The following is a 25,555-nucleotide window of genomic DNA, read 5'->3' on the forward strand; positions in this document are numbered from 1 at the left end:
GTGTTCAATGATTCATAAGATATAATAACTTAGAATTCATTGTTTTCTAACCCAACTAGACTTTTTTCTTTCAACTTCTGTTTTTATCAAAGGCAAATATATATATATGTATGTATATACGTATATATGTATAAATGATAGCAAAGCGGTTGGGCGTTCACCTTTCATGCAGCCGACCCATGTTCAATTCCTCTGCCCCTCTCAGAGAGCCCGGCAAGCTACTGAGAGTATCGCACCTGCACGGCAGAGCCTGGCAAGCTACCCGTGGCGTATTGGATATGCCAGAAACAGTAACAATAACTCTCTCAATGAGAGATGTTACTGGTGCCCGCTCAAACAAATCGATGAGCAACAGTGACAGCGACAGTGAAGGTTTCAACATGAAACTGTGCTATTGAAAGACCATACTGAGTAATGTCAGGTGCCTGTACACTTGAATATATTTCCTCTACCCTCTGCTTCAGGATGCAAAATTCTCACTCTCAAAGTGATTCTAACTTTGAGAATTAAGAAATTCTTATTTTCTTAATTCAAATTAAGAAATTGCACCCACAATTTTGTTATGATATTTATTAGTATTCGGAACTCCGAATAACAAGAATGAACCTAGCAGAGTACCCAGGGTCTGTGGTTGATGTTGATGACAGTGAAGGCAATGATGACAGACACACTTTCCTGGAAAGTGGAACTGAGCAATGCTCTAGGCATCTGAAAATTGCTACATAACAATAACCCAATAATTCTGCTGACCAGATACTTAGTTTCCACTAGAAAATGTGTATCACAGACTGAAATGAGTCAGAGACACTAGGTCAGCACCTTAACCACATTTACAGCAACTTGACCTGGAGAATAACAGGTTTACAAACAGATAAGCACTCTTCCCACACCGGAGAGACAGCCCTCATTCCCTCTCCTGCACCCACCCTGACACACACAGATGGATTTGACAGTTGATTGAAAGACAATCAACTGTCAAATCCATCCATTTTTTCCATATAGATTTTGCTTCATTCAACAAGTTCTAGAACCCACGAAAGAGATTCTTCCTGTAATCCCAACCTGCACCCATTACTTTCTGTTCATTTTTATCTTAGTAAAATGCCATCTTCATTGATTTGCAGCAGCAGTGATTTTGAGATATATTTCTATATATTTGTTTATATGTGTGTTTTTATATATTTCACAATATATACTTTATCCATTCTTCTGTTGTTGACCATTTGGGTTGTTCCCATTTCTGGTTATTGTACCTAGAGGTATGATGAACATAGATGCACATGTGTCTTTTTAAGTCTTTTTGATGCATATATTTCAGGAGATACCATGTTGAACACAGAAGGATAAATGTTCAGATTTACAGGGGTCTCAAAAGTATTTTTCTCCTTTGGATAGACAGCGAACAAGAAGGCAGAATAGGAAAGATGACAGTAGTAAAGTGAGGTCTCTACAGGAACAGTAGAGACAACAGCCAGAAGATTGCTCCAAGTTAGAAGCCAAGTCATGAGCTGGGGGAGAAGGCAGCTGGAATAAAGAAGGGATCACTAAGTCAATGATGGTTGGAGGGATTGCTTGGGATGGGAGATGTGTGCTGAAAGCAGATAAAGGACCAAACATGATGGCCTCTCATTATTTGTATTGCAAACCGTAATGCCCATAAGTAGAGAGAGAGTGAAAGGAAATTGTCTACCATAGAGGCAGGGGGAGGGGTGGGATGGGGAAGGGGAGGGATACTGGGGACATTGGTGGTGGAAAATGTGCACTGGTGGAGTGATGGGTATTCAATCATTGTATGACTGAAACTCAAACATGAAAGCTTTGTAACTGTATCTCATGGAGATTCAATTAAAAAAAATTGTTTAAAAAAGAAACAAAGTGTGGTCTCTGAAATGTGAGTAATTTCATATCAAGGATCATGATTTTGCAATAAGAGCTGGATTTGGAGGTAGTATCTTTGCAAAACTCTTATGTCATCATTCATTGTTAAGTGGAGTTTTAAACTTTTGAATTTAGAAAATGTAAATCAATTAAAACCGAAACACCGTCATCAATTTTCTATAGATACAATATGGGATACAATCAATTAGTGAATTGGAATTATCCACCTGACTCCTAAATCCATCCTGCCTCTTCTGTTAGTGAGAGAAAATATTGCTTTCCTGAACTGACAATTTTCTGAACAGGAGCCTATAGGATCAGTGAGAGTAAGCACAAGAAGACAGAATGGGATATCCCCACAGCCCAACAACTCTGGGTGATGTTGTTACTGCAGGCCAGAGAGCGGCTTTTGATTCCTATTGAGTTCTGTTACGAGCATCAGAGACTATTTTGCTGAGTTTATTTTTTTGTTTACTTTGGAGAATTTCCTCACACTTATTGAACCTAATTTAAAAATTTAATAAGTGTGAGGAGATTCTATATAAATAGCCTCGAAATTATTTGGGTTTAGAGACCAGTTTCTCACTTGAGATTTTATCTTCTTGTTCTTCATATATCATCACTACTTCTCAGGGGAATTGCCTTTACAAGTTTCCTAAAGATTGCTAGAGCCCTTAGCTATCATTCCCAATGCACTGTCTCTCTTTCCCCAAACCAAATTTAGTCGAAGTTTGAATAACACAACCTGCAGCTATCAATCAGCTCTGAACCTTGGTCTCTAAACGGTTTCTAAAATCTTTTCCCCACCTCCTTTTTGAGTGGAGAAAATCTAGCACAAAACAAACCCTGCCTGGCTGTGAGTCTTTTAAGTCATTAGGGGGCGCCAATCACACGGGAATGGCTGGAACCTCATCCCCGGAGCAGCAGTTAAGGGAATTAAATGATGTTCTCTTTTCAACACTGATTCAAAAGAGTTTCCTTAATTCCTGTCATAGGAGATTCCTCGATTAAATGAACTCTTCTCCGAAAGAAAAGGGTTTTTGTGAGGGTGGGTGCTTTTTAGACTGAAAAGACTATTGTAAGCCAAAAAGAGAGAGAAAATAACTGTCCTTGAATTTGGACCTGTTTCAGCCCAGAGAAAGGATTTGCCCTCAGAGTGGTCCAAAGATCATCTGCAGAATCCCCTGGGATTTCTCGGGCTGCTGCTCAGGACACAGCACAGCTGTCTGAATCAAAATCTGCTTTGGGTGGGTGGCGGGGGCGGGGGGGGGGAAGAGAGCACATTCTGCAGTGCTCAGGGTCTGTTCATGGGTCTGTGCCCGGGAGGGATCCCCACATACTCCTTGAGCCCCGCCCCTCCCACCGTTCCTCACCTTCCACGTCCAGGGTTGCACCGGTGCAGTGTACGGGAACCAACCAGGACCAGAGAAGCATCTTAACCCCTGTACCATCTCTCCAGCCCGAAAATTGCTTTATTTAAAAGAAAACCAAATATTTGAAAACACTTTATTATTTGAGAAACACTGCTCTAGATGACTAAGAGCCCACTTTTATATTTATTATTTTTTGTTTGCATGGGGGTCACACCTGGCTGTGCTCAGGGTTAACTCTAGGCTCTTCCTCGAGGATCGCTCCTAACCATGCTCAGTGGATCATTTTTGGTGCGAGGAACCAAACCAGCAGCAGCAGCATGCAAGGCAAGCACGGTGACCACTGAACTACCTCTCTGCCCTACCCCCTCCACTGCCACCCTTTATTTTTACCTTAAAACATCTATGCCTTCCCATAACATTTCAAATCCCCAGGAAACGTACAACCAATTGACCTTAAATGTCCACTTCTCTTGATCTGTTAGAAATAATGTTGGTGTGGATCTGAGGAGAAAGGGACCCTCCTTCACTGGTGGTGGGAATGTCGACTGGTTCAGCCCTTTTGGAAAACAGTATGGACGCTTGTAAAAAAAAATTAGAAATTGAGCTCCCATTTGACCCAGCAATACCACTTCTGGGAATATATCCCGGAGATGCAAAAAAGTACGGTCAAAATGACATCTGTACTCGAATGTTCATTGCAGCACTGTTTACAATAGCCAGAATCTGGATAAAACCTGAGTACCCAAGAACAGATGACTGGTTAAAGAAACTTTGGTACATATACACAATGGAATACTATGAAGCTGTTAGAAAAGATGAAGTCATGAAATTTGCATATAGATGGAGCAACATGGAAAGTATCATGTTAAGTGAAATGAGTCAGAAAGAGAGGGATAGACATAGAAAGATTGCACTCATTTATGGAATATAAAGTAACATAATGAGAGACTATCACCCAAGAATAGTAGAGATAAGTACCAGGAGTTTCGCTCCACGGCTTGGAAGCCGGCCTCACATGCTGGGGGAAAGGGAAGCTCAGATAGAGAAGGGAACACCAAGTAAAGGATGTTTGGAAGACCCGCTCAGGATGGGAGATGCGTGCTGAAAGTAGACTCTAGACTGAATTGATGGCCACTCAATACCTCTATTGCAAACCACAATTCCATAAAGGAGAGAGAGAGAACAAAGGGAATGCCCTGCCACTGAGGCGGGGTGGGGTGGAGAGGATGGGGTCGGGGTGGTGAGAGGGATACTGGGATCATTGGTGGTGGAGAATGTGCACTGGTAGAGGGATGGGTACTCGATCATTGTATGACTGAAACAAAAGCACGAAAGTTTGTTAAGTCTGTAACTGTACCTCACGGTGATTCACTAATAATTTTTTTTTAAAAAAAGAAAGAATGATAGGACATTTGTTAAGTGAGAATGAGCTTTTATTTGATAGTTGTAAATTTTTGTTCCTGAGGTTACCCTATGTGGTATTAAAACTGTCACTGAAATGCACTCTTAAGTGGCAGGTGTCTAACCATCCCATGATTAAGAAATTTTTCTGATAATCAGGAACTGGGGCTAAAGGGTGTCTAAGTGGCTTGAGTGTTCAGTAAGTTCAGGCAGAAAAGTATCCACAGATTCAATCCAAAGTATCAGTTTGGTAGTTCTGTAAAATATAGCTGTTGCTTGGACAGAACTGCTTCCTTATACCAGTGACCCATTTTTCTGTTCTTTTAAGGCTGCCTTCCTAGGGAAATCAGGCTGCAGTATGTGCAAGACAAGCTTTAATCTACGCTTTCATTATGCTTGTCCAAAACACAAACACACACATATACTTCTTTCCTCTTGAGCTAAATGTAACTTCAGCACTTCTCTTGCCTTAATGTGTTTTCCTAATTAGCTTTAACATTAAAACCAGCTGCTACTGCAGTGGTTTTTTTTTCACTTTTATAAAGCATTAGAAGATTAATTGACTCATTATGTAGAAACAGGAGGATATAAATTTAGGGGAGCTTTTTGTTTAACTTGGGTTATAAATTGTAGCTCATTTTCTTTATTTATGTTTTCCCTAGCCTTTACATCTCCCAAACTAAGGGTTTGTTGGGTTTTTTTTAAGTCTTATAGATGTAGATTTCTTCTTTACTTTAAAGTGAAATCAATTCAGCATCAAGATACAGACTTTTAAGTGAAGATAAAAACTGAGGTTGTAAAAACTACTCATGTGGTCTTTGTTTGTCAGATCAGAGGAATATACAAGAAGCCAGAGGGATCTGGCTATATTTAGCTAGCTTTATGTTTTGCTTTTTTGCTTAAGTTTTAGGTTTCTGGCAAGTTCTCTTCTAAACTCTCTGAACATAAGTATCTCCCTATGTCAAATGAAGTTAAAATTTCTTCTACCTAACTAAACAGCCATAATGCCAGTGTGAGATAATAGATTATATAATGCATTTTAAATGTACTATATGAATAAGATAGAACTTTCATTTAATTCTCCTTATCCCACATATATAAGAAACATAGGATGATCTGTCTTTACATATATATGTAGATGCGTAAAATTGGTAATCATGATAAATTATAATCATGATGATTAAAATTTAAGTTTTGCTACCTTTCAAGTAATTTCATATAGAATGCATAAAAATATCTTTGAAATGATTATTAATAAGTAAAATTATTATTATAGAGAAATTACTGACTCAAAAGATAATGAACAAGTTGGTTGATGAGACATTGAGTAGAGTTAGGCTAAGAATCTGACATGCTTTTTTTCCTTTAGTCTCTCTCACAAGGACCTTATTAGGTAAGAACCACATATTTATTTTCCTTGTTTTACAAATGAGCAAGTCAAACCACGGAAGAATTAAGGGATTTACAATAGTTGGACGTTAACTTGTGCTTATGTGGCTACAAATTCCTTAACTTTTAATACAACTGCTTAATTGAAAACCTATGGTTCTGGCTCCTCATCGGTGAAAAGAGTAATCTTTGGAGTTTTTATACAGCTCCTAAATTGTATCTAGCTCCGTGTCTTGCTTTGAGTGTGTCTCACCTTCCACTCTGTCCTCAAGAATGTCAGAGGACACTATAGATTCGTAAGCCAGGGAGTAACCTCTTGTTTAAAGGAGACAAAAATGAGGCCAGACTGTCAAAAAAGCACCTGAGAGCAAATACTTTCCCAGGAAATTAACAGGCCCATCCTCTCAAAAACAGTCTATGGCAGGATAAGTTGGTGGAGACCAAGACTTTTCCAGGAACCTATTTCTAAGGACAAGTCTGGGTTTCACATAACCCTGATGTGTTTTGTGATGTGTCCAGTGGTGTTTTCTAAGACAGGTCCTGGCTTGCAGACACAGTCGTCAGCAATTAGGATCTACTTTACAAAGCATGAAATCTTAGATTCAATGTTTTCTCTGATTTTGACATAAAATATTTCAATTAGAATCACTGTAGCATTTTTAGAGATAAATGGACTAATTATCTAAATGAGGGTATTGGGTCAGGTGTTGTGATTTACATTCCTTGGGCAGGTTCAAGTTTGCTTACTTGCAGTAGTAGCATTTATTTAGTGACATGTATTGAGACCATTCCAGCTTACTGACTGCATATTAATTACAGTCCCCAATTGTCTCCAACGTGTTATTACCACTCAGATTTTATAAGTGAGAAAATTAATTTTAGTACAGGTCTGAGATTACATTTGAGGTATAGAGTTATGTGTCTACAGTGCCAGACTTTTTTTCCAGGGTATTCTTTTACCTGTCTGAGACTTTTTTCAGTCCCTTGGAACAGTTCTTACCAACCAGCCATATGGCCCCGCTGTGTGTCCCAGGATATTCTAAGGGTACAGTGGGTGAAAATTGTATAACTAGGGGGAGGGAACAGAATAAGACTAGAGTGCCAGCCAGTAGAACAGGACGGTCATAGGTAGGAAACAAGGTTCGGAGTTGTCCACAGTTGGGAAAAGGTTAAAAAACACGGCTCTACAGTATTCAAGTTTATGGGAAGATCATTCATCCTGGGAGGTCCGCTAGATTCATGGATGAAAGCTCTCCTGGATTTTCAGATTGATATTTTTTACTAAAATTAAATTTTAAAAAGGGGAACAGACCTTTAAAGAACCATAGTTGAACCCAGGACAGGAGAAGACTGCATTATTCCCAAGTTAATATTTAGTCATAATTATCATTGAACAATTCTGCTTAGAGAGTTGTCATTATTCATGAAGCAATAAGTAATTGATCCAACATGGGAGCAGTTAGTGATTAGGGCATTCCTGAATACTGAAGCTGAAATATATTGAATGACAAATCAGTGGTTGGCCAACTAAAATTATTGTAAGGAATTATATTGAAGGCACAAACTTATGAAACATGCAAAAAATCTGATGTTAATAAAGCGAATTAAGGCAGTTAAGGAGGAAAACCATAGATGACAGACAGGGACTGGTGAAGCCTATCTTGTTTTATAATGTGTTTTACATTTAAGACACAATAATTAGAGACTATTGAATTATATGTATATGCATGTCAGATACAGCACGTCAGGATATTAATTAATCCTCAGTAAGGAAGCTTGTGGGTCTAACCTTTCTAAATCCTAGAATCTTGATTAAAACAACTACCTAAGATCTATCAAGGCAAGAGTATTACTTTTTCAAGTTATATTTAATGTTTTTAACTCAACACTATATAGAGATTTTTAATATAAAGAATATTGGATACCGTCAAAGGAAAACATAAATATTATAAAAGTATATGTTAGTTATATATCAATATATAAATTACTTGAGATATATAATGTAATTTACCTCAGGCACTGGTGAGAATTAACTGTGAGTCATAAATAACAAAGGCATTTTTCTTGGGTCGGAGCCATAGTTCAGCAGGTAGGGCATTTGCCATGCTTAACTCAGGTTCGATCCCCAGGATCCCATATGATCCCCCAAGCATTGTCAGCTGCAATCCCTGAGCAATGCTGTGTGTGGCCCAAAGAACAATCATCATCATCATCATCATCATCATCCCGTTGATCATCGAATTTCTCGAGTGGTCTCAGTAATGTCTCCATTCGTCCTAGCCCTGAAATTTTAAAAGCCTCTCTTTACTCGTCCTTCCCAAGATGCCGCATTGGAGGCTCTTTCAGGGTCAGAGGAATGAGACCCATCATTGTCACTGGTTTTGGCATATGAATACACCATGGAGAGTTTGCGAGGCTCTCCCATGTGGGCAGGAAACTCTTGGTAGCTTGGCAGTTTCTCCTAGAGAGAGAACTAGGTTATAAGATGTCGTGCAGCCCAAAAAAACAATTAAAAAAAAAACCATAAAGACATTTCTCTGTCTCAGACTGGTCTTAACTCATGTCATTCAGGTTCTCTGAGCCCATGAACCTAATTCTGAGAGACCCATGTGCAATCAAATTCCAATCATTCTCTGTCTGAAGTTACTCCAACTCTTGACTTTCGGTATATTTTCTTCACTTTATTTTGAGGGGGAGTTAGGGAAGGTGTGGAGGGGCCACACTCAGCAGTACTTGGGATCACTTCAGTGGTGCTAAGCAGATCATGCTGCCTCTGGAACTGAACCAGGGGCTCCAGCATGCAAAGCATATGTTCCACCCCTGTAAGCTATTTCCCCAGCTCATCCGACATTCGTCTAAGAATATTTTCTTCATCCAAATGTAGACTGTTATTCCTGATGGTATAGAAGGGAAATGTTCAGCATCCCTATATTAACTATTTTATCATATGTGTTTCTTCAGTCTGCAAACACTGTCCAAGTGCAAGAAATTTATTTTTGTAGGAAAGAAAAGGGTCCCATGTACTTCATGGGAGAAAGTCTACGGTTATTCACAAAGCCCATGGCTGTTCAATTCCCTGTTTATAAAATATGATCATTACCATTGGGAATACACGATTTTACACATGCTCAGACAAGTTATCAAGATATGATTTATTTTAGAATATCTATTAGCTAGAAAATAAAAACTAGAAGCACTACTTCTATACTATACATAAATTATAAGGAAAATATTGCCTTGTTTCCAAGGAAATATGTTATGATTACTGAAATAGACGTTATGTATATGTGTGCTTTTATTATTTTAATTAAATGTATATATCAATGGATAATAGAGAAATTTGTAACTAAAAATAATAAACCCAAAAGTAACACACTTACAATATTGATCTCTCTTGGCTTTAAATGCCACTGAAATAATTGTAACAATTTAATATCTGTTCTTCTTCTTCAACAGTCTCCCATACCAATGGATATAGATGTCCAGGTTGAAAGCATTGACAGCATTTCAGAAGTTAACATGGTAACTTTACCATGGAGATCTCATTGATCTCTTTTGAAAGAACAGTTTTAATCATGTCAAAATCACTGGCATTTTATTAAATCATTTTATGTATGCAGCTTATATTTTCTTTTCTTTTTTTAAATGTAGGAGTACTGCTATTTTTTCAGCTATTGATGAAGCTGATTAAATTGGGCATGAACTCCACATTACATTTAAGAATTTTTTTTTCCATTTTTAAATTGAATATCTATGAGATAGACCATTACAGGGCTGAAACGATAGCAGAACGGGTGTTTGCCTTGCATGCAGCCGATCCAGGTTTGATTCCTCCGTCCCTCCCAAGAGAACCCAGCAAGCTACCAAGAGTATCTAGCCCACACGGCAGAGCCTGGCAAGCTACCTGTGGCATATTGGATATGTCATAAACAGTAACAACAATCTCACAATGGAGACGTTACTGCTGCCCGCTCAAACAAATAGATGAGCAATGGGATGACAGTGATGTAGTGATACAGACCATTTCAAAGCTGTTCATAATTGGGTTTCAGGCACACAATGATCCAGCACACATCTCTCCACCAATGTACATCTCTACCACCACCAATGTCCTCTGTTTCCCTACCACCATTCCCAACACTCCACCCCACCCCACACTCCCTCTATGGGAGGTACTTTCCTTCTTATTCTCTCTGTCCTTTTCCTTCTGTGCATCATGGTTTGCACTACAGGTGCTAAGAGGTCATGCTGTTTTTTCAGGGCATTCAGTATTTTTATCCAGACAGTAAGGCTGGAGTGGCTTTTTAATTGGATGGCCGCTTTGTGTTGTGGATGTGACTGCTGAGGCTTCTGGAAGTACAGGAAGGTGGGGGGAAGTAGTCCATTCCGACCTCCAAGAAAGCCTGGAGATTTTAGTCACAAAACCCACATACCCAAATTTTCAGCAGATTATATCTTGGTGAGGTCCATCCTAAGGCGGTGGAGTCAGGCAGGGGAATGGTGGCGATTTTGGATTGTGAAAGCAAGTGCCTGCTGGGTGGTTTGCTTGGGCTGATCCCAGGCCAACCTGCCTCCCTCTAATTTACCTGGGTCTCTTCAGCCATGTGCAGGTCAGAGATTAACTGTGGTTTTTTATCTCTTTTGAGATTTATTTATGGGTCTCTGAAATAAGGCCAATAAATGAGCTGGTGTAGCTGAGCCAGAGGTGGTTTGTGGTCGTGGCTCCCACATGTCTAACTTTTGGCTGTTTGATTTCTTGGTAAACTTGGCCCCAAGTTGTTGGGGTCTGATCAAAGTCACAGAGGCAATTTTGGGGCATCAGGAAGCCTGAAGACACCATCAGTCTGCGCAGTTTATCTTTTCTATTTTGTTAAAGAGATCTGTAGTCACTCTGCACAACTGTTATCTCAACTTCTAACCATGTCTTTCTGTTCTCGATTACGGTTCTCTCCTTGTTCCTTTCATGCCCTTCTCTTCTATTGTACTGTGCTTATTTGTTTATTTTGTCCAGTGTTTTCACAGTGGTGGGTGTTGTAACCATCATGATATATTTAGCTATGTATGAACAAGGAGCAATTGCACTAGAAGAATGGATGGTGTGTGTTTAGTGTTAAATCACTACCTGAGACATTACCTATAAAGTGAGAAGCAGTTGAACCATACTTTATTAACTTGATTAACTCCTAAGTGTTTTGATGAATGCTGAACTTGTTTATCTGTAAACAGAAAATAACAGGAAAATGATAAATTATATTTTTTAACTCATGATACTAAAACTTGAAGAAATTACCTGCATTCCATTATATTCTCAGCAATTTTGAGAGGCTATTTTATTTTGCACAAAATATCTGCATTTGTATAGGTTATTATTTGTGAACTAGCAAAAAAATGACTTTAAGTGATCAGTTATCAGGATCTTCGACCTTAACTTTCCTTTTCCTGTCTTCTTTGCTATTTGAATCCTTCGTTTTGCCTTTTTGGGGTTTCATTTTTCTCTCCCCCTGACATGGTTTAATCACTTTCCTCGTTTTGTTTGCATCTCTTTGCTTTTCAGCCAAATCTGGTAGTACATAAGGCTTATTCCTGACTTTGCACTCAGGGATCACTTCTAACAGGTTCAGGGGACCATATGCAGTACTGGGCATCAAACATGAGGTAGCCATGTGCAAAGGAGGTACCCTAACCATTGTGATATGACTCATAGGGTTCTGGTCCACACTTTATTCTTAGCTTGTTCCATTTTATTTACTCCCACATTTATTTGTTTATTTTGGGGACACACCTTGCAGGGCTCAGGGTTCTCTCCTGGCTCTGCCCTCAGAAATCACCTCCAGCAGGACTCTGGGTGTCATATGTCATGCCTGGGATCAAACTTGGATAGGCTGCAGAAGGTAAGTGTCTTACTTATTGTACCCTCTCCAGCCCCACTTCCCCTTAAAATCATATTGTCTCTACTATTTCCAGAGTTGTTTATCTTTTAAAAATTTCAAAGGTTTTTCAGGAATGAACTTTAAGAAATAATGGTAAATACCATGACTAGATTAAAAGCACTAGTCCACTCCAATTTGTCTTCAGATATATTTTTTTCCTACTAACTCTCCTAATTGCTTATATAGTTTCAGAGAATCGCTTAGCCCATTTTACTGTATCTTTCTATATGCTAGATATGGAAATAAAAAAGAAAACATTTTATAATTTCACTTTTTTTTTGCTTTTAGGGTCACACCTGGTGATGCACAGGGGTTACTCCTAGCTTTGCACTCAGGAATTACTCCTGGCGGTGCTCAGGGGACCGTATGGGATGCTGGGGATCGAACCCAGGTTGGCCAAGTGCAAGGAAAATGCCCTACCTATTGTGCTATTGCTCCAGCCCCTAGTTTCACATTTTTATGACCATTTTCTTGTTCTTCAACAGTTGACATCCATTCTTCCATTTGCACCAATATTTATATTTAATTTTATTCACTTAGATTGTTCTGTTTTTTTTCCATCATCTCCTGCAGCAGAATTTCTTTTGTTTCCTAGCAATCCTAATACTATTTGTAGTTATTAATGACAAGGGCCTTAACAGGTGCCCATATAGGTAAGATGTAGCTTTTGAATTCGTTTTCAGTTAGTTTCAATTTGGATTTGAGTTTAAGTTTTTATTTATTGGTTGAGGGTCATATTGAGCTCTAAGCAAGGCTTACTCCTGGCTCGGCACTCAGTGGTCATTTTTGGTGGTACGAAGGGGCTCTTATGGGGTGCCTGATATCTAATTGGGGTCTGCCATATGTGAGGCAAGCACCTTAATCCTTATATTACTTCTCAACCCAAATCTTAGTTTTGTTTTCACAAGGATTTTTCTGAAAACCCAATAAGTAGCAAATATTTTTATTATAACTTCCTTTCAAAGGCGTCTCTGCCCTCCAGTTTTTCTTATGATGCATACCTGACTTGTCCTTTAAAATTCATCGTGCTGAGGGCTGGAGCAATAGTACATTGCCTTGCATGTGGCCCACCCGGGTGCAATCCTCAGCATCCCATAGGGTCCCTAAACACCACCAGGATGAGTAACTCCTGAGTTCAGAGCTCAACCCTTGAGCAACGTTGAGTGTGACCAATAAATAAATAAATAAAATAAAAATAAACAGTTTCATCGTGCTTTATTCATTAATGGTACCCACCTGATTCCAGTAGTCATTTGAGTTGCAACCTGAAAATGAAAGTTTGTTTTCTTTCATTTATGACTTTAAATATGGAAGCTTGGCTGTAGGAATGGGATTAAAAATTAAGCCAGAGGGATGGAAGTGTGACTCAGCAGTGCAACACTGGCCTTGTGTGTGTGAGGTCCTGGGTTTGATTTCTGGCACTGCCTTATATTATTTTTATTTCAAACCCTTTTTTCCACCAGGTTCTTAGTTTTATGTTTGCCAATGTAGTCATTTCAATGTACAACTCATTAGAATTCTACAGTTGTACTGTACATTGACCTAAATACTTCATCATCCCTATTGGAATGTTTTACGTTTGTTCTTCTGAAATTTTTAATGATTCTTTTGGAATAAGTATTTTAGATATAACACTATATTAAATTTTCAACTTAATTCTATGAAAATACAGTATATAAAGTCTTACATACAGTATTTTTTGTGGAAAAATTCAGCTTCTATATATTATCTTGTAATACACAAATAATACAATGATAAAAATGTATGGAAGAGAAATAAGAAAAAGTAAGACTTTCTTAAGAAAATAGTACCTTGAACTTATAAATTAAAATGTAAGATCAAATAACATCTTTTCTTTTTTTTTTTTTTTTGGCTTCTTTGGTCACACCAGGCAATGCTCCAGGGGTACTCTTGGCTCTGTAATCAGGAATTACTCCTGGTGGTGCTCAAAGGACGATATGGAATGCCAGAGATCAAACCTTGGTCAACCACATGCAAGGCCAATGCCCTCCCCACTGTACTATCAGTCCAGCACACATGAAGGAAATTTTATAGAACATAAAAATTCCAGGAAACTTTACACAAAATCTTTTACTACTTGTGGAGCCAGAGTGATAGGACAGTGGGTAGAGCATTTTCCTTGCATGCAATCAATTCAGGTTTGATCCCTGGAATCCCATATGATCCCCGGAGCACACTGCCAGGAATAATTCCTGAGTACAGAGCCAGGAGTAAATGCCTCAGCACTGCCAGGTGCAGCCTAAAAAATCAAACAAAAAAATTATTATTGTAACATTGGAATAAAATATTCAGCCAATGTCTTTCTTGCCTTTTTCATTATTAAATATTTCAGTCCAATATTAAACCATAAGCAAAACTTCTCTCACTTAAATCCCCTAACTTCTGAAAGGAACTAGCCCCATAGCATTCAGGGACCTGTCTGCTCATTTGGGTCTTCCTTGAAAAAACAGTTTATACAGGCACTTGCTAAAGCTCTTTGAACTGGAAATGCAGGGTCTCATTTCCTCTCTTCTGGAATAATCTCAAACCACCCCTGAATGATCCAGTCTGCATCTAAATTGTCATTGTTTCCATCCTGCAGCTCCCAAAATAGAATTTCATTGTTTTCCTTTAAAGAAGGTCAACTTTGGCATCAGCTCAAACTGGCTTAGCTTCTTCATACCCATTTCGAAAACGCTTCCTAACAAATTATCAGTGACTCCTCAGTATTGTCTTCTTCTTTAGTCTCTGATATTTCACCTTCCCACCCTTTCTTGTTCTACCCTGATTTCACATTCCTTCCCTTTAACTTACGTCCCTTTTCCTGTTAAGCTCTTGAGCCTACCTCTGGCCATCGTGCCAGCTGTACCTTCTATACGCTGAGCCTTCACTGGCACATACCAGCCTCCCCTTTAACTTCATAGCTTCACTGTTGTCCAGTGACCTTAGGATCAGAGTGAGCATCTAATTAAAAATATGTGCTTATTAAAGCAATCCACCCCACACAATTCCCTCTAGCATATTAAGGTAATAAATGACCATTCTATTCATTCATGGTCAGCCTCATCCCAAATTACACATGCTGATGTTTCCAAGTTAACTTCAAGTAATAATACATATGTACTTCTGCTCCCAACATAATAATAACAAACTTCTTTGAAATTAGTTGGTGAATTATTTGTACTTTGAGACTCATTCTTTGTTTTTATAGTAAACAATCTGTGATATGTGCACATTTAAGAAAAATTTTGAGTGTTGGGGAATAAATGGTGGTAAGAATGAACTGAAAGGTTAAACAAGCTGTCATTGCCCACACCCAGTGACTTAGGCAAAACTCAGAAAGTTTCTATTTAAACAAAATATTAAATGTAACCACAGAGAATCAAATAAAGCACAAATTCTTGACCAAACTTGAAGCTAGTCAATGTTAATTACAAAGTTATTCATGGTTGGTTTCAGGCACCGATATTTCAACATCAATTCCTTCATCGGTGACCACTTGCCTCTGCTAATGCCCATCACACTTCTAAACTTTTTCTCAGTTATTATAATGTTAACACAGTTTTCTCACCTTTATCTTTATCTCCTTACAACTTGGATGCACATTAAATTACCAAGTCACCCAGAATCAGATTATGTAGGAACAAACTTCTGGAGAAAATATGTTTTAATAAATTCCCCGGAAAGTGTTTTGCACACTAGAACTTGAGAACTATGGTTTGTGTGCTATTCTTTCTGTCTCCAAGCTGGGAAGGTCCTTAACTCTGTCCCTGGACCTCTGACAACTTGCTTTCCACTACTAAATTCTAATGTACTCAGGTTATTGTAACATAATGGTTTACACTCAACCGTGAGGTGGGATTTCTTCAATAAAATTAAACCAAATTCATGAGTATTTGTTTATAATGAGGAGAAAAATCAAAATACAATTATATTCTTTTGAGATAGATCTGATTTCCAGTTATTTCCTATTCCTGTATCACTGTCATCCCATTGTTCATCAATTTACTCGAGCGGGCACCAGGAACATCTCTATTTCTCTCAGCCCTAAGATTTTAGCAGCCTTTTCTTACTCTTCTTTCCCAACAATTGAAGGTTCTTTCAGGATCGGGGGAATGAAACCTATTGTTACTGTTTTTGGCATATCGAATATGCCATGGGTAGCTTGCCAGGCTCTGCCTATACTTGTTTGATTACATAGGTACAATATAAACAAAAATAATTCACATTAAGTGAGTCTGCTCAATTTTAGAGTAAAAGCCAGACCACATGAAAATAAGTATGTGGGGCTGGAGTGATAGCACAGCGGGTAGAACATTAGCCTTGCAAGTGGCAAACCCAGGTTCGACCCCCAGCATCCCATATGGTCCTTCAAGCACCTCCAAGAGTAACACCTGAGTGCAGAGCCAGGAGTAATGCCTGAGCACAACTAGGTGTGGGCCCAAAAATAAATAAATAAATAAATAAATAAACAAACTAAACATGAAAGAGCCTTGAGAGGTGCAGCAGTCAAGAGTGAGGCTGAGAGCTGGATCCCTAGGGCTCCCTGACATCCCTCCTGTCCGTAATCCCTTCAATTGCAATGACTGTGGCTGGCAGCTGTGTGCAAGAGCGCAGCCAGGAGTGCTAACTCCCAGCTCTGACATGTGAGCACAAGTGGACAGAGCAACCCCCCAGAGAGCATGCCAGAATGGAAACACCCTAACTAAGGAGTGCAACCACTGGTGAGCCCCTCAGCTGTGTGTGTGTGTGAGTGTCACCCCCAGAAAAAGCCAAATGTTGGGAAGGTGCAATGGTGGTGGGGCTGGTGTTGGAATACTGAATGTAATAAATAATGAACAGCTTTTTTTTTCTTTTTAGGTCACACCCAACAATGCTCAGGGGTTACCCCTGGCTCAACGCTCAGAAATTAGTTCTGGCGGTACTTGGGGGGACCACATGGGATGCTGGGAATTGAACCCAAGTCAGCTGCATGCAAGGCAAACACCCTCCCTGCTGTACTATCACTCTGGTCCAATCATGAACAAGTTTATTAAAATAAATATATAAATAAATTAAAAACAAAAGCAAATGCAATGCCCATCATGGCAACATCATCAACAACAGAGAAAATGGGAGGAGGGCACTTTACAAAAAATCTACTATCTCACAATGAATTAAGTAGTTGCAGTTGTTAGTGACTGGATTTTAGGAACACGATGTTTCAATACCAGTCTCTTTACCAGTGTCCACATCCCTCCACTAACGCCCCATTTCCCTCGACCCACCCACCACTGTGACAGGCACTTCTCTTTTTAAAAATTTATTTACTTTTTTTGCTTTCTGAATCACACCAAGCGATGCTCAGGCTCTGCACTCAGGAATCACTCCTGGTGATGCTTCAGAGACCATATGGGATGCTGGGGATTGAACCCCGGTCGATCACTTACAAGGCAAACACCCTTCTCACTATACTATGGCTCCGGCCCGGGACAAGCACTTCTTAAAAGAACTGTGCATCTGTGTGCAAGGCAAGCTCCTCTCCAGCCTGGAGTCAGTTCTGACTAAGTACTGAACCCAGGTGCTTAAGCATGGACCACTTGCCTGAATATTCTTTTGCACTTTTTCTGTTGTTTTGAATCTACTCTTAGTGGGCTCAGGGGACCATATGGGGTGCCAGGGATTGAGCCCAGGTCATCCTATTGCAAAGCAAGCACCCTACCTGCTGTACTAGCTTTTCAGCCCAGCCCCCTAACTTTTTTTTTTTAAGTGTGTGTGGGGGTGGGGGTCATACCCGGTAATTCTCAGGGTACTCTTAAGCCCATCTTCCTTTGTGCTGGGCCTCGAACCCCTACCTCATATGCAAAGCATGTGTTTCATCCCATTAAGCTATCTCTACCCTCTCCAACCTTAATAGTTTTCTTCTTGAAAAATCCCACTCAGTATCATAATACTCTACTTCCATTTATTTCTGCAGTGACCTATTTGAAACCTATTTGGTTTCACTGCACGCTTGCACATGTGCAGGAGTGTGCATGTGTGTGTGTGTGTGTGTGTGTGTGTGTGTGTGTGTGTGCAAGAGCGCATGTGTGATGCTAAGAATTAAACCCAGGACCTCTTTACACAAGTCCCAAACCTGTGAGCCACATCCCTGCCCTCCCACCCCTTTCCTTTTTCAAATCCTGGCCTCCCAGACACACAGAATGAGCTCTCATAGGTGGGCTATAAAGAAAGGTGTAATAGTAAGATAACAAATGCCCACGGCAACAGAAATGTGAGAACAGTCATCAGAAGGAAGTATGCCACTTGGGGGTGGAAGTATAGGTGAGGAAGGGAGCAAGTGTGGAGGGAAATGTTCCACCTAGAGGAAGGGGGAGGGGCTGAAAGGTGGTAAAATTTCCTATTCCATACAAAAATATTCTCTAATTCCCAGAAATTTTCAAAATTCATGGATTTGAGGTACGTAAAACTCTAGAACTGAAGCTCACAATCATCCTAAATCTAACTGATGATAATGTAAAAGTTTTTCAGGTCATTAGCACCAAGGGCAATCAAACCACCAGGACTAACAGCATTGAGGGATGGTCATCGTGAGCCATAATCCTACAGTAGTATTGACCTGTCTCTTTTTCTCTCTGCCTAGGACTTGACAATAACTTACCTAAAGCATTACTGGAAGGATGAGAGGCTCTCCTTTCCCTGCACAACAAACAAAAGCATGACCTTTGGTATCGATTGATCAAAAAGATTTGGGTCTCTGATATCTTTTTAGTCCATCCCAAAATATCTTTCATTCATGATACAACTGCGGAGAACATCATGCTACGTGTAGCCCCACCCCAAAAAAAACCATCCTTTTCAGTCTGAGGTGAGAAGGGCTCTCTACCGCTTTTGGCTTCCTTGAATCAAGTGGTCTACCCAAAAGTAAGTGGGTTTTACTTCAAACTAAATTTACAATATATATTGTTGTATGTCTGGTGATGCCAGAGATTGAGACACAAAAAGATGTGATTTTTCCTGACTCCAACTTGCATATTTCTAAGAATGGTTTTCTAGACTAGCTTTATCTAGCCTGGGGCATCTGTTGGTGTATCACAGGAAATACGTTTGGACAAAATAGAGGAATGCTAAACTAAGGAAATCTTTAAAGGTTGGCCCAACACACACTTTTTTAAGTACAAAAGACTATTTCTTTGCTCCTCACCAACTTTACCTGATTCTGTTATCTCCACCAAAATTTTAGAATCTCGAATTAACTAAAAATTGTTTCCTTAATTATCTCTATTATTTTTATGGGGAGGTATAGTTGTCATATACGTTCTCACAAAATTATTCACTTCTTTTTTCATTCATATTTTCAGGACACTTATTCTGGCACTTTTCTGTGACAGCCTTCCATATTTAATGTGCCATCTGTTCTTTTAGTTTAATGAGTCCCGTGCACACTGTTGTTTATCACAGGTAATTCTAAAAATGTTTGATAAATTTCAGCAATCCAACTTTTTCCATGTCTTAAAAACCCCAGAAAGATATTAATTTTTTTTTAATTTTAACTTTTAAAAATGTTTTCTCCAAGATTTTAGTCCTTAAAACTTGTGAAGCTTACCAATATGGCAGGGGGGAAAAAAAGGATCTTTGCAGGTGTGATTAAATTAAAGATCTCAAGATAAGAAAATTATCCTGGATTATCTGGTTGGGACCAAAATGCAATCTTAAGCGTAATTATAATAAAAATACAGAAGAGGGGGGTGACATGGGAGGGAAACTGGGGACATTGATGTTGGGAAATGTACACTGGTGAAGGGACCAGTGCTGGAGCATTATATGACTGAAACTCAACCGGGAACAACTTTATAACTCTATCTCACTGTTATTCAATCAAAAAAAATTTTTTACAAAAGGAAGAAAATTGCAGAGAAGAGTAGACAGCAGAGAGAGAGTCGAAGGCATCTGGCCATAGAAATAGATACTAGAATGATTTACCCATCAGCAAGGACTGCTTGCAGCCCCAAGAAGCCATGGAAGGCAAAAAAAAAAAAAAAAAGGATTTTCCCCGAGAGTACCTCTGGATGGATCAGGACCTTTCCGATACTTTGATTTTGTTCCAGCGATATTAATTTCATACTCCCAGCTTCCATTATGAGAGAAAAAATAATCCTGTTGTTTAAACCATCAAAGTTTTGAGAATTTGTTACGGGGAAAAGAGGAAACTAATAGATCCATTTTGTTCATAATAATACCTTTCTCTGACCCAAAAGAGCTATTACCAGACATTTCATAAAGGCTGTCAATTTATTTTAATGCCTTTAAAGGAAATTATTACTTTAATATGACTTTTGAGTTGAGGGTAACATAGGACTGTAATTAATAGTGGCATTGAGTCTCTCAAGAAAACAGAAGCAGAATGTAACATCTGGTGAAGAAATCACTGTGTTAAATTAATTATGTTGATGAGGAAATGTCCACTAAAGAAATAACTAAAGAAATAACTCAATAGGTTGTCTTTACCTTGCACATTCCAGGGAAAGATTTGGCCCTTGCCTGACTTCTGGGAGATAACCTCTAAGCCTCTGGAATATCCTGCCTGATAGGGTTTGGGGTCACATCAGAAAGCCTACACAGACAACGTGATTTATGGTGGGGGCCTTGGGACACATAGATCAGCCTAATCTCCGTTGATCTCTGGAGGGGCTAAGACTAAAGTCAGCCATATAAAGTCAGCCCACGGGAAATATTTTTTGCCCCCTCAGGCTCTAATAGCTCCCTGACTTGGACCTACTGCACCCCTGTTGACACACAACCTTGCTGGAAGAATTAAGCTCCATCCACTTCACCCTGTTCACGTAACAGTTCGCTCCTGAACACTGTCGTATGCACCTTCTTCACTGTAGATTTTAATCAGTAGCCACTCATTTCACTAAACTGAAGCTATCGGTATAACTTTTAATGATATCTCTAAGTTCTCCTAGGGAATTGTTGAACTTTAAGGTAGTTTTGGGGAATTCCTGAACCCAGAAATACTCACTATCATTGTTTGCCCAGTTATTTCAACTGGAATTTGGGGCAGCCCACGCCCAGAGCCAGGTCAGGCTTAGCTCTGACATGCTAACTGACAGCTATTCTCTCCTTGACCAGTCTCTCCCCAGGCTCCTTTGAATGTTCTATCATTTAGCTTCACTCTGGAGCTTCTGTGCTTGGCTTTCATAAAGCATTTCAGCCAGAATCTCTATCCTCAGTATATGATCCCCTTTATGTAATGTGGTTCCTAACCACCACCACCACCACCACCACCACCACCACCACCACCACCACCACCACCACCCCTAGCTCTGTCCATGATAACTTACCACCCTAACATACATTCAGCAAGGATCCTGCTAGGTCTACTAGACCCAGAACCCCCCAGCCTATTTCCTCAGAGAATCCCTCCAGCCACCCTGTACTCCTTGTCAATAAATTTCCAATCTTCCTTCATATATTTGATCTTCTTCTCTATTAAAAAAAAACAATAAAAGGTTTTCCCTTACCATTCCTTATAAAAATATCACAACTATTTTTTACCCTCAGGAGTTACTCTCAGAGGACCATATGGGATGCCAAGGATTGATCCCTGATCCTCGTTCGGCCACATGCAAAACCAAAGGCTTAACGCTTGTACTATTGCTTTGGCCCACAAATAATTTGTTAACACTACTCACTTAATTTCCTTGGATATTAATTTATTCAAGAGGAGTAGGAAGGAAGCAAGCTCCAAGACTACAGAGGCCTCTTCCAGTCTTTAAGTATTAGGAGTATATCACAGTATGTTTAATAACACAGAGCCATTCAGATGAGGCTCAGGCATGGCATTTTGTGGCATGATGACTGATGGTAGAGTTCCGCTGATGGAAAATAAAATGTTTCCACTTCTCTGATTAACTTGAGAGCACCATAGATAGGAGCAGCTGTTGCTGCCTTTGTTTTTTACAGACTTGCTCAGGGGCCTTTTATGAGCCTCTGATCTGCTATTGTGAGTACCAATGTTTTCACTGTGAGACAGGATCAGAGTATAACAGCCTATGCCTGAAGCCAGGAAAATCTAGGAGGATATAACATTTGAAAAAACAGTCCTCATTGGCATGCAAGCCTTTTGTCTTAATAGCATCTGAATTATGTATTGTGCACATAAACCTATAACTGAAAATACTTTAGGCTTTTTCCCTCACTCCTAGAAGAAGAATTTTGTCAGGTAAAAAATATTTGTCAAAGAAATCTTTGCCCTTGTGTTTTTGTTTTTAACCACCATCCCTTTCCCTTATTACTAGGATCTATTTAAATTTAGATCTTTACAAACAGCAGACAATTGTAAAATCTATTTCAAAGTCTTCTCACATGAAAATATGTTTTTCCTGAAGATATCAGGACCAGGAAATAGTGAGATTAGAAGCAATTATTAAAACAGGAATTTACACATTAACTCTCAGTTTTTAGCATATCACCCACCTTCCTGGCTTGCTTCCTTATGTGCTATTTGGATAAACTATGGTAACATTTGTCTTACATTATTCTTGAAAGGTTCACAAAATGGGCAAACAATAGAGGTCTTTCATGTTACATTCTTATATGGCCACATGGTTAAACGATCTGCATTTTCTTCCTGTGGTTCTTTTTGTAGGATAACAGTTTTAGCCATGTGCTTTATGGATTTCAACAGGTTTCCTCTTAATACTCAAAGATATTGTCTTGAACTGGCAAGCGGTAAGTCCGGCTTCTTGAGGGAGTGAGTACACGAGATCTGAACACAACATCATATACTTGCACATAAATGAGTAAACATTCAATAAGCACTCAGGAGCCAACGAGGAGGTATAGAGAGTAAAGCACTTTCCAATTGACCTCTGGTTCAAAGCCCTGGCATCACATGTTGCCCTTTGAGCACTTTCAGGGAGCATTCCTGAGCATAGAACCAAGGATAGTCCCTAAGCACTGCTGGGTGTGACTCAATCCCAATAAAACTTTTACAGTGAGAAACTTTGGGGCTGGAGAATTAGTACAGAGAGCATGGTGCTTGCTTTGCACACAAATGACCTGTGTTCAATCCTGAGCACTGCATATGGTCCCAAATATCAAGCATTTTTTCATCCCTGAGCACAGCTAGGTATGGTCCCCCAAAGCAAACCAAACAAACAAAAAACAAGCATTGAGATATCTTACAGAAATGCCATGCTTATTCCAGAAGTTGTTTATTTGTTTTTTATTACAAACAGTGATGAGAAATTATCTCTCAAATAAGAAGATTCAGAAGGAAAGGTATGTTAATAATTACATATTCTGAAATTTTCCCAGTGCTTAAAAAGACACAGATCCCTGCCAAAGCTATGTTCTCTTTAATGTTATTTTAATGTAGACTGATACAGTCATTCCAAATTTGGAATGTTCTCGAAGTCATGTCCCCAGTATGAATCACAATCTTTCATGAAGTGTTCTAGGCTTCCTCAGAAGAACTCAGCTTGGCTGACACCCAAGGACAGTAGATACAAGGGCCAGGAGGATTGTCCCATAGCTGGAAGCCTGCTTCATGAGAGGAGGAGAGAAGGCAGATGGAATAGAGAAGGGATCACTAAGAAAATGATTACTGGAGGAATCAGTCGGGATGGGAGATGTGTGCCAAAAGTAGATAACGGGCCAAACATGATGACCTCTCTCTGAGTGTCTGTGCTGCAAGCCATAATGCCCAAAAGTAGAGTATTGTCTGCCATGGAAGTGGGGAGAGAGTGGGAAAGTGGGGGTATACCAGAGATATTAGTGGTGGGAAATGTGCACTGGTGGAGGGATGGGTGTTTTATCATTGTGTGATTGTAACCCAAACAGGAAAGCTTGTAACTATCTCACAGTGATTCAATAAAATTTTTTTAAAAAAGAAATCTTGTGCTGGTAGGAGGGACACTGGGATCATTGGTGGTGGAGAATGGGCACTGGTGGAGGGATGGGAGCTCTAACATTGTATGACTGAAATATAAGCACGAAAGTTTGCAAATCTATAACTGTACCTCACGGTGATTCATTAAAAAATAAAAATATTTTTTTTTTAAAAAAAAGAAGAACTCAGCTCAAGACAAGACTCTCTAATCAGAGTTCTGTCAATGGACATTGGGCCCACTCTGTGTCAGTCACTTTGGCCCATAATCTGTTTTTGAAAGGACAGTTTAATTGTTGACAGTAGGGCTGGAGTGATAGCACAGCGGGTAGGGGGTTTGCCTTGCACTCGGCTGACCTGGGTTTGATTCCCAGCATCCCATATGGTCCCCTGAGCACCGCCAGGAGTAATTCCTGAGTGCAGAGCCAGGAGGAACCCCTGTGCATCGCCAGGTGTGACCCAAAAAGAAAAAGAAAAAAAAAAAGTGCTGACAGTAATTTTCTATAATATGTCCAAAATGCTGTGAATCCGAGTGATTGTTTTGTACACAGATTCTCCTCTCCAAATCCATGAGAAAGCTTCTGTGCCTTTTTTTGATTTTGAAAAAAGCTTGTTGAGTGAATTGATTTTGGAATTTCACCCAGAGAGATTCCAACTAAAGGAGAGAGGCCTGTGGTGTGAGGCAGCCAGGGCATCTTCTGATGCACAACGGGGGCAGCTATGTTAACAGGCTTTACTCACCCCTGGGAACAAGTCATTCCAACCACACTATACCAATACTCAGGATCTGTATTTTAAAGTTTTTTTTCTTTTCAGAGGTATTGGCATTGTTCATATATTAGAAAACATTTTTCATCACCCAATATATGCATGGTATTGAAACAGTCACAGGGGATGTAGAGTCATATAACTCAGGGTTATAAGCCTCATGGAGTATTTTAGCCTATTCTAATTGCAAGAATGTTATTTTATTAGGTGCCTAGAATGGAGGGGATCTGATGTTGTACTGGAAACATGGAAACAAGTCTCTACATACTGATGAGGATATTTTTCTTTCTCAATTCTTCATTGAGGAATTTACTGTGTCCAGTGGATATGCTTTCAATACTCGCACAGGTGTGGTTTTCTCTAAGGATTTAACATCAGCACTCCTTGAGTGTTGACTCTATGCAAAGCATCAAAACATCTGAAAGGGGGCTGGAGCGATAGCACAGCAGGTAGGGCATTTGTCTTGCACACGGCCGACCCAGGTTCGAATCCCAGCATCCCATATGGTCCCCTGAGCACCGCCAGGGGTAATTCCTGAGTGCAGAGCCAGGAGTAACCCCTGTGCATCGCCGGGTGTGACCCAAAAAGCAAAAAAAAAAAAAAAAGAAATCTGAAAGACCTGAATCCAAATAGGTGATCCATTTAGTCACTGGTTTCATCCTCCTACAGGCAGCTACCCCTCTTATTTCAAAATATTTCTTCTCATGCAATGACCTCTCGCAGGATGCTTTATTTCTGCTCTTGGTCTCTATGTTCTACTCTTAATGTAGCCACAGAATATTGTCGTGAAAGACAGAGATCACTGATCTTCCTACCCAAAACCCACCAGTTAGTGTTTGTCTATCACACAACAAAATTGAAGTTTCTCAACATGACCTACAAAGTTCTGTGTGATCTCTTTCTGACCTCACCCATTGCTCCTGAGTCTCCATCATAAATAT

General features: G+C 39.6%; 1 protein-coding gene across 1 annotated transcript in view; it reads left to right on the plus strand.

The window, feature by feature from the left end:
• GABRR3 (gamma-aminobutyric acid type A receptor subunit rho3) overlaps positions 1-25,555 on the plus strand; it is a 61,493-nt gene that overhangs the window by 4,765 nt on the left and 31,173 nt on the right. Inside the window, 7 exon segments of the mRNA XM_055124522.1 lie at positions 1,319-1,433; positions 9,498-9,563; positions 18,594-18,675; positions 18,678-18,781; positions 18,784-18,818; positions 22,605-22,687; positions 24,822-24,962. Coding sequence (XP_054980497.1) covers positions 1,319-1,433; positions 9,498-9,563; positions 18,594-18,675; positions 18,678-18,781; positions 18,784-18,818; positions 22,605-22,687; positions 24,822-24,962 — 626 coding nt within the window.

Source organism: Sorex araneus, chromosome 2, assembly GCF_027595985.1.
Source record: "Sorex araneus isolate mSorAra2 chromosome 2, mSorAra2.pri, whole genome shotgun sequence".
NCBI lineage: Eukaryota > Metazoa > Chordata > Mammalia > Eulipotyphla > Soricidae > Sorex > Sorex araneus.